Here is a 9,301-nt window from a genome sequence, read left to right as displayed (position 1 = left end):
GTGGTCATACCCAATAGGTACTCAGCAGAAAACAGAGAAACGTCATATGAATTTGTTCGCTAACAAATGGAGTCTAGATGCTCAGCTTGAGGTAAAGCTGCGGGTCCATTCCTGAAACAGATGGGAGGGTCTCCTTTATTACTTGTACTCCGCATTTGGTTACTGTTAACCCTATATGGAAGTCACTGTGGTGAGAATGCAAAATGTATACATAGCAATGCTAATTAGTATTATATGTGAGCATTTAAATTAACTAATCATTCATTATATGTTCTCACAGGCTCACCAGCGTGCAAAATTTGCTTCTCATTTACTATTTCAGCCTTGTCTCAGGGCACGATGGTATTAATTATTTTGGATTACTTCAAGTGCTTCATTCTGGATCTCCAGATCTCACACTCTCACACATCTTCAGTGCAAAGAGGGCAGCTTCTGTTTCTGCATACAGCCATTAAATAGGTTGTCATTTACATCTCTTCTAAAGCCTACTCCCAGTGCCTGGGAACATTCATTATAAAAATGCAGGCTGCGTTTCTCTTAAAACAGTTAAAATGGCAAATGTTATTATAGACTTTTTCAAGTAAATAGAATTTACACATCAGCTGGTGCCACAAGAGGCCCTTAATTTTTTTATCACTTTTTTGCAATTAACTACTTGCATGCTCAAAGAATTCATATTTATACAGAGACCCACGTATCTTCAAAAACCCACTTCCCTTTGATCTGAGCTTCTGTCATTCCTACCTTCATGGATAAAAAAGGTGATAGATCTTAGTACAGAGCTGACAAGAGCTTTAGAAATCCAGCACTCAAAAATTCAGATACGTTCATCTGTAACGTTCACACGAGTGGTGTTCGTAACATGAGTTCATCATTCACCCGGTGTGGAGAATCCTATTTGAACACCTCTGGAAGTGTCAGCTTCTCTCCAGCAAATCTCTCCCCTGGCCAGCTGGCTGCTGACCTTGTGGAATGTACTAGCTCAGCAGAGCAGGGGCTGAGCTGCTCTAATTCCCTCTCTCTGGAGCTTTTCTTTCCCACCAGAGGGCATCTACTGCGAGCACACAACTGCCTTTGGAGGAATTGAAAATACATTTTTTGTACTAGATAAATGAACTGACTCAAATGCCAAGATTTTGTACTCGATTCTATTCAAAGGGGCTATTAATTCATCCTTGGTGCTCACTGGGTAAATTATTGCACTTGCCACAAAAGCAGTTGGTTTAGCGTACTTTTGTTTGACTTTGCAGAGTGCTGGATGCACAGTGCTTTTGAATAAGGCCATTCATTTATTTAGCTACTGAGCTAGCTGGTGGTACTGTGCTGGTTTTCACCCTCATCTCCGAATACCATGGACATAGTTACTCCCCAGGTTCTCAGCTTTTCAAATCTTACACCTAACATTTTAATGTAAATAGGAGTCATTAAAGCTATTGCAGAAATACGTGGCTGCAGTGGTAATTTAAGTGAATTGCATTGAACTAGGTGTGGGTAATAGGCTGTGAGGAGAAGAGGAAGCAGCAAAGCAGACTGCCAGGGTGGTGAGGGATCTCCTGAGGATAACTGAGGTCCGAAGAATGGGTGGAATATGGCACGATTTGAAATGCAATTATAGATTATAAGCAGGGAAGGGAAAGTGTAGCAAGAAGAAGGAAGCAGGAAAAAAAAAAAAAGAAACAAGGGAAAAAAAAGAAAAAATAGAGAACTGTTCCCTCAGCGCACACGGGAAGCACTCCCTGGATCATCACTCCAATGGCTTCTCGGTCACCAGGACTGAACCCGCCACTGCCCAGAGCAGCTCTGAGAGGCCCCTGGCGCAGGCTGCCCCAGGGCCTCTCCTCGGCCTCGGCCTCGGCCTCGCCGCCCTTGCCCGCCGCGGCTAGCAGCTGCCGGAGGGCAGAGGCCTGAGGTGGCGGCGGGAGGAACAGAAGGCGCGGGTGGCGTGGACACCTACGTGGGCCCGCCGAAGGGCGCGGCGGGCGGACTACGTTTCCCGGCGTGCCCATGGCGGCCTCAGGGTGGTGCGAGCGGAGGGGAAGGGCGCAGCGGCCGGAGGCATAACATGGGTGCCTGAAGCCGGGGCTGAGGTAGGGAGGGTTGTCCGTTGGGCTGGGGGTGTTGGGGGCCGCACTCCGTGGGACGAAGCCGGTCCGAGGGGCTGGCCGGGCCGGGCCGGGGCGGGCCGGGCCCGGCACGGGCCTGCCGGAGGGGGAGGGCTGGGGGATCGGGGCGGGGGCCGGGTGCGGCTAGGGCCGGGCGCTCCTCCCCGCTGCCGCCGGGGCTGGGTGCGTATGGCCCGGCGCGGCTCAGCCACTCTCGCGTGCAGTCGGCTGCAGGTGCTGCGACGAGGAAGGCAGAGCTAAGACCGGCCCGCCGGACGGGGCCCGGCGGCCGCGCAGCAGCAGGAGGCGGCCGGCGGTGAAGGGACGGGACGGGGACATGGCGGAAACCGGCTCCGTGCACGCCACCAGGTTCGAGGCGGCCGTGAAGGTGATCCAGAGCCTGCCCAAAAATGGTACGTGCGGCGGGGGGCAGCCGGGGCACCGGCGCGGGGCCTGGCCGCCTTGCTGGCACCTGCGCGGCGGGCGGGGCCCGGGAGCGGCGAGCCCCGTCTCCTGCTTCCTCCGGGGTAGGGGCGGCTGCGCGGCCCTCCCGCCGGGTGGCTCAGGCCAGGGCAGCAGGGCCGCCGGGTGCCTGTCAGCAGGTGGCGGCTTGGAAACCTCGGTCTGAGAGCTGCGCCCGCTTCTCCTGAAGAAGCCCCGGCTCGGGGGCTTCGGGTCTCTCGCGGGTGCCTGGAGGAGGGGGCTGTCAGCTACCCGGGGTGCGGTGCGGAGGGCGCAGGGGAAGGATCTCAGCCTCCCTGAAAGCCTCAAGTTGGTTTGACGGATTCAGAGCTGTTACCGGGAGTGTCCTCTGCTGAAAGAGTTAACGGAAAAGCAAAACAATCAGAATGTCTTTTTGATAAGAGTAATGAAGATAATAATAATAACAAAAGTTGGTTGTTGGGTACGTCATTATTCTGGTGTAAGTAAAACTGGGTTTGTTGAGGTATGAAGGTAAAGGTCACTGTAATTTTCTCCTAATTAGTAGAACTGAACCTGAAAGTATTTGATTAAATAGACTGGTTATGAATCTTCCCTGCCAGCTGTTACAGTTTTGTATCTACATCTTCTACCTCTACACAAGTGTGTTCCACAAAGGAAGAAGAGAAAAGTGTAGGAAGAAGTTATAGTGGAACTGTTACTGAAAGTGCTATCAAACCCCAAATAATAAAACCGCTGTAGAAGGCTGTGGTTTGGGTTTGTTTTGTTGTTAGTTTGTTTAAAGTTCTGGAGTCTTTCTGCAAGTTTCTGTTTGTAACAGTAAAGCGACTTGCAAGGTACTTTGTTTACATGTCCCTTTAAACTGAAAGGACACTTGCTTCGTGGTACTTATTACTCTCTTTTTATTTTAATTGTGGAGACTGACCTTAGGAGCAGTAAAGGTTATAGTCCCTTAAACTCAATCTGCAACTTGCTGTTTGTGAAGTAAATAGTGGTGCTGATTCATGGTAGATGAAGTGAAGGCTTCATCTTTGACTTAAATTGTACTGCTGTGACTCAGGCTGTAAGAAGCTGCAGGCTATTTTCTCACAGAAAAGCTAAGCTTGTAAAATACTTGTTAATATTCTTGATTACAATTTAATTGTATTTTGAAATGCCTTCACTAGGTTCATTCCAGCCAACGAATGAAATGATGCTCAAGTTCTATAGCTTTTATAAGCAAGCAACCCAAGGACCCTGTAACATTCCACGACCTGGATTTTGGGATCCGATTGGTAGATATAAATGGTAACTTTTCCTGAGTTATTGTTTGGTGGTGTTGTTTGTTTGTGGGGTTTTTGGTGTGAGAGGGGTGTTTGGTGGTGTTTTTTTTTGTTGGTTTTTGGGGGGGGGGAGGGGGAGGGTTTTGGGTTTCTAGTAATGCTTCGAGTGGAGATATTTAGCAGAGTGGCACTTGGAGAAAGCGTGTAGAGAGTTTATTTCACTCTTAAAGAATGACCACAACCTTTGATGCTTGAATTAATATTCTGTCTTGTGTTACAACTTTCTTGCCTAGATAACTTATAATTTCTCAGAGCTGCAGGTGAGAACAGTCCCTTGGGTTCTGCAGGTGGGCAGGTTTTGCTTGAGCAAGCAGCACCACAGTATTTCTGCATGTTTATCCCATGTTGTAGAATGAAATTGTAGGTGCTCTGCAGGATGAGTGATGTGGATGAGTCTGGAATTCTTCCTTCTCTAGTTTTCTTGTATCATGTGAACCTGAAATAAGTGTGAGTTCATTGACAGCTAATAGTACAGCTTCAAGCTTTTGGGGAGAGGTCTGGTTTGTGTGTCTTTCTGTGGTAGCTCAGTGGTAGGGCTTCCCACTATATTTTCCTTGTGCTGAGAAGACTTTTGATGCACCAGATTGCTGAGATCTGTTTGAAAAGCCACCTGAATGCTTTGCTTATTATATTTTAGTAAAGACTTATCCTGAAGTACAAGTATCACTGCTGTCTTTATGGTCATGGTTGTCTTGTCTTGGGGTCTGTAAAATGGTTCCTTTGACTTCCATCACTCACCCATCCTTCCCACCCCTTTTTCTTCCTTCCTTTCTCCCCCAAGTCAAGTTAAAGGGTCTGGCTTTGCAGAGGACTAGGGCAGTAAGCTTCCTGGAACCTGGCTGGTTGTAGCTGAAACCAGTGAGCCACCAATCTTGGGGTTTTGCTCTAAGTGGGACAAATATTTTGGCAAGAGGGAGGGAGAGTGACAAATCAAGAATCAAGTGCAAGACTGAGTATGGAAATGTTTTATTCCAGCCTCTGTTCTGACATATTCCTTGTGCAATACAGATAAATCGGATTTGAGCTTTCTGTGTTGCAGAGTTGGAGAGCAGATTTTTTAGGTCATAAGTAGCTACTGTGGTAACTGGGGACGATGGCTAAACTGACAACCGTTTGCAAGTGCTGGCTGAAGTGTCTGTGCCTGCTCTTCTTCTGCAGCAGAGAGTCTTAAAAAATTCCAGTTGATCAAAAGGGAAATGTGTGTGTCCTGTATCTGGGCTTGTTAACAGCTTCCCGGGTACAAGATGATAGTTGGTTCAGTCCCCAGGCTGTTCAGTTTGTTACGTCTGTGTTGATGTACCACTGTGTGATTATCCTCACAAATTATATATTTGGACTTAAAAAAGTGAATTGTTGTTGCATTTTACTTGTATCAGAGGAACTTTGGGCATTGCATAACTGACCTACTTAAGGCCAGGCCTAAAAAAATCCAGTAGGCCCTGGAGATAGTGAAGATGTATGCGGCTTTCTTTCTTAGGGATGCTTGGAGTGCCTTGGGAGACATGTCCAAAGAAGAAGCCATGATAGCCTATGTTGAAGAAATGAAAAAGGTAAGTTTATTAATGAGTGGGAGGGATCTTCTAAAATAAATATTCCAGAAATAAATTGGGGAACATTAGAGGGTTCTAGTTGACTGCTACTGTCAAAGCTCCAAATGAGTTATTCCCTATGTGAACCTTTATGTTTCAGTACTATGCTGTCTGGCCCACAGGGAGAAGAAAACCAGGTAGTTCCTTCCAAAGCTGTAGAATTTTGGTTGTTTTCAGAGAAACACGAGAGCTCTAGCTGATAGGAAGCTTAAATGAAAGAGCTAAAGAAAGGTAAAGGGAGCAGTGGGGAAAACAGTAGGACTTAAAGTACAACAAAAGAGAAGCTGATTTCCTGCAAACTGCCTCAGCTCTCAGAGTTGAGAGGGAGGTAAGTGATCCATACCTTAGAAAGGAAAAAACAACCTTCCAGAAGGACTTCAGGAGCAAGAGTCTCATTGTCATGACTGGAGGCATGAGTATAATCAAATAGGTAATCTTTGATTTTTATTTTTTTTTCAATTATTTTTTCCAAGAAGAACTCAGCAACCTGAATTTTCTGTACTTGTCATGAAACTATTCCTTGTATGTAATAGTTCTAATTATTATATACATGCATATATATGATTGCAACTGAGTAGTTTGGTCTGTCTTTTTTGGAATAGATGTGTAATGCAAAGAGTCATAGTTATTAAGCAGGAACTGCAGCATTAGCTGAAGTAAACATTCAGAATTAAAGTAATTGTCTTTTGTTAACTAACTCTTCACTGCAGTCTTTTCACTGAAGCTCTTCTAGGTGGCCTTTCCAGTTTAAAGATTGTTTACTGTCAATCCAGATAAAAGTATCACTGTAATGTATTATTGTAATGAGATTAGCATCAGGGAGAAAATGTAAGTTCTACTCCGAAGACACTTGCTTTTCTCCTGGGCCACTATCTTGACATTGATTTCTTAACATGTCTAACGATTGATACAACAAAAACTTCTACTAGGCATGGAAATGGAGCCTGACTACTGTTCTTCCTGTTTGCAATTTTGGTAATTTAGTTCCTGATGATGTTAATGTAGTTGCTTTAAAATGAGAAATAAACAACTCCAGAAAACACAGAAAGCCAAATATTCATCTGGTCAAAAATCCCACTGAATTTTAATAGTTCTCTTTGAATGTGTACTACAAGATTTTGTACTTTATTTTAAATCTCAGGCTCAAAATGCATTAATACTTAAGTAGATAATCTTTTTTTTTTCTGGTGCAGGTCATTGCATTGCATTGATTTGGTCAGGACACTAAAACTTAAGTGAAACTGCAATGTTTGTTGTAAAAAAAGCCTTCTTGGAAGCCTCCTGTGAGGAAGTGTACTTGGTTGACCCTAATAAAGCACAAATATTCTGCCTCTGAACAGATTACATGTAGGGATAGGAGAGTAAATGGCTTCTTCCCTCACTCCGCTTTGAAACTGGGGAATCTGTTTACCCTGCTGTGGTGCTGTTTCAGCTCTCACACTGGAAATACTAGCTTCAGCTTTTCCAACCCAGTTGATTCTATTTGAAATGTCCATGGAAGTGTGTGGTAAGGCTCTAAGAATTGCTTCAAGATTATACTGAAGTGTGTTTAGACAAAGAGCAGTTATTTGCGGGCATCATGCAAATAACATGTATGAAACAATTTACAGTGCAGACTGTAGAAGTAAATACATAGCAAATATAAGTGTTATTCTAGGATAGGCTTCTTGTTTCTCTCAATGTTATTAAAGTTAAAAAAATAACTAATTAAAATCACAGAACTGCCCTGGCTCTGGTTTGTATCCAGCTCAGTATCTCAGCACAGAGCATTTCTATCTGAAAAATAGGGAATGAATTACATACACTGAATAGATCAGAGAAGTGGCACTGAAACTGCAGATTGATAGGGTTATTGTCTCTTCGTATCCTGGATTGGTTTGCAAGTGTTGACTTGTTACCTGCTGACTGTTAGCCTGTCTGGCACTCCTGCTTTGTGAAGTAATGCTGTAGCTTTTGCTTCTTCTGCTTAGTGATATGCTTGGTGCTTTTGAGCAGCATGTTCTGTGGCAACTTGTATCTCCATCTGTTGCTTTCTTGGTGCTCTTCTGGAAGAGGGGGTGTACTGTATTTGCTTCTACAGAGTCTCTTCCTATAGCTATTACCTCTTTAAAAATGATAATAAAAAAATAGAGAATAAAGGAGGAACAAAGCTATTGGCAAAAAGCTTGGTTGGAAGGACCTTAAAATAGAATTGGACAATAATATCATAGAATCATAGAATGTTTTGTGTTGGAAGGTATGCTTTTAAAATAATACTTATTAAATCTCTTCTATTTAATCTACTTTAGATGTAAGATTTTGTATTCCTGTCAGATGATTGAAGGTATTGTTTTTTTTTAACATAAAATAAAGGAATTTTTATTAAAGTACGAGGTCCAAGTGACTTCAAGAGCAGAACTTGGTTCTAGTTTGCTGCTCTTGGTTCCGGTTTGCTCTTCTGTCTTTGTATCATCCCAGTTTTTGTATTCTGTTGGCAAATGCATTAGCTCTGCCATCTTCTCTTCACCTAAGAAAAGCTAATATAGCTAGTTCAGATTCATGTATGGTAGATTAATTTTATGTTGTTTTCCTTTAATAAAAAATAAGTAAAGAAAATCAGAATAATGTGGTGAGTGATTCAGTGAGATGCTGTACAATGACCAGCAGTTTCTAACATCAGTTGAAATGAATGAATCATGAAATGCTGTTTCATATGTTTCATAAGATGCTTCATATTTTGGACTTGTGCAGATTCTTGAGAGTATGCCAATGACGGACAAGGTTGAAGAATTACTACAAGTAATAGGCCCGTTCTATGAAATAGTAGAAGATAAAAAGAACAGAGGATCTGACCTAACCTCAGGTTCGGACAAATAACTTCCTTTATACTACTGATAATCACAACTCCAGATTTTTGGGGGCTTGTTTTCTGGAAATGATTTTAAAGCTAAACGTTGCATCTTTCTGTTCATTCTCTTTACCATATGGCAGTTCGAATGGAGAAAGTCTCTAAGTATTTGGAAGGTAGGAATAATAAATTATGTGTAAGTCCATCTCTTCCATCATTTTGGTGCTGTAGTAACTTCCTGCTAACACCCGTAACTTCTGGGCTTGCCACCTCACTAGGCTGGATTTTATTTCACTTTTGTGGTACAAACCCCAGGTAGACCCAGGAAGCTGCGTTTTTAGGCCTTGTTTATGGACTCTTTAAGCTGCTGAAGGGAAGCCTCTTCCCTTTAAAAAAGGAGAGTATGTAAAACAGCTCCCGCAGTCAAATCTAGTTTCTGCTTTTCCATTAGTAAAGGAACAATTAATGTGTACTGCTACATCCTGATGTAGCTGTGGAGTATCAGATCGCGTGTAGAGTTGGTAATCCAGGTCTGCCATCTGATCTAAAATCTAAAGAAATCCACAATTGAAATCCATGGTTTTGTATGTATTTGAGAAACCATTATTAAAGAATACAAGATTGGTTTGTGAAGTTAAGTATTCTGAGGCTCAAATTCATGAAGTGGGTATCTATTTAAACATTTTAAATCTCTGACGAGTGGCAAACCCAGTGGTGTCATAGCTGCATAAAAATCAATGTGGTGATTTTTATGTAGCAATACCATTGTGAGAACGTTTTGGTAATAGTTATTATGTGACAGATAATATGTTCATAAGGTTGTAATATAAGGCTTACAGTTGTTTAAATCTGGCATAAAATTACAGTTAAAAGTTGAAATGCAACAGGGTAAAACTTGAAAAGGTCTTTAAAAAATGAATCATTGCGCAAATTAATTGGTTTGAGGTGCTTTAGTAGTAGGAGTCAACTGGTTAAATTGCCTTTTGGATGTGGCATGCACCCTACCTTAAAGGAGCTAAG

General features: G+C 43.0%; 1 protein-coding gene across 3 annotated transcripts in view; it reads left to right on the top strand.

The window, feature by feature from the left end:
* Positions 1 to 2,021: 2,021 nt before the first annotated feature.
* Positions 2,022 to 9,301, top strand: part of ACBD5 (acyl-CoA binding domain containing 5) — a 29,230-nt gene continuing 21,950 nt past the window's right edge. The window contains exons 1-6 of one of the 3 annotated variants that reach the window (XM_062633550.1): positions 2,022 to 2,087; positions 2,327 to 2,515; positions 3,710 to 3,830; positions 5,343 to 5,415; positions 8,185 to 8,296; positions 8,425 to 8,457. In XM_062633550.1, coding sequence (XP_062489534.1) covers positions 2,440 to 2,515; positions 3,710 to 3,830; positions 5,343 to 5,415; positions 8,185 to 8,296; positions 8,425 to 8,457 — 415 coding nt within the window. In that variant the 5' untranslated portion in view covers positions 2,022 to 2,087; positions 2,327 to 2,439. Of the gene's footprint in view, positions 2,088 to 2,244; positions 2,516 to 3,709; positions 3,831 to 5,342; positions 5,416 to 8,184; positions 8,297 to 8,424; positions 8,458 to 9,301 lie in introns of those variants that run through there. The other 2 variants (XM_062633549.1, XM_062633551.1) reach the window with 2 other exon arrangements.

This window comes from Pezoporus occidentalis, unplaced genomic scaffold (genome assembly GCF_034315485.1).
Source record: "Pezoporus occidentalis ecotype Australia unplaced genomic scaffold, CSIRO_AGI_Poc_V1 ctg40, whole genome shotgun sequence".
Taxonomy (NCBI): Eukaryota; Metazoa; Chordata; class Aves; order Psittaciformes; family Psittacidae; genus Pezoporus; species Pezoporus occidentalis.
This window is presented reverse-complemented; position numbering and strand designations above follow the sequence as displayed.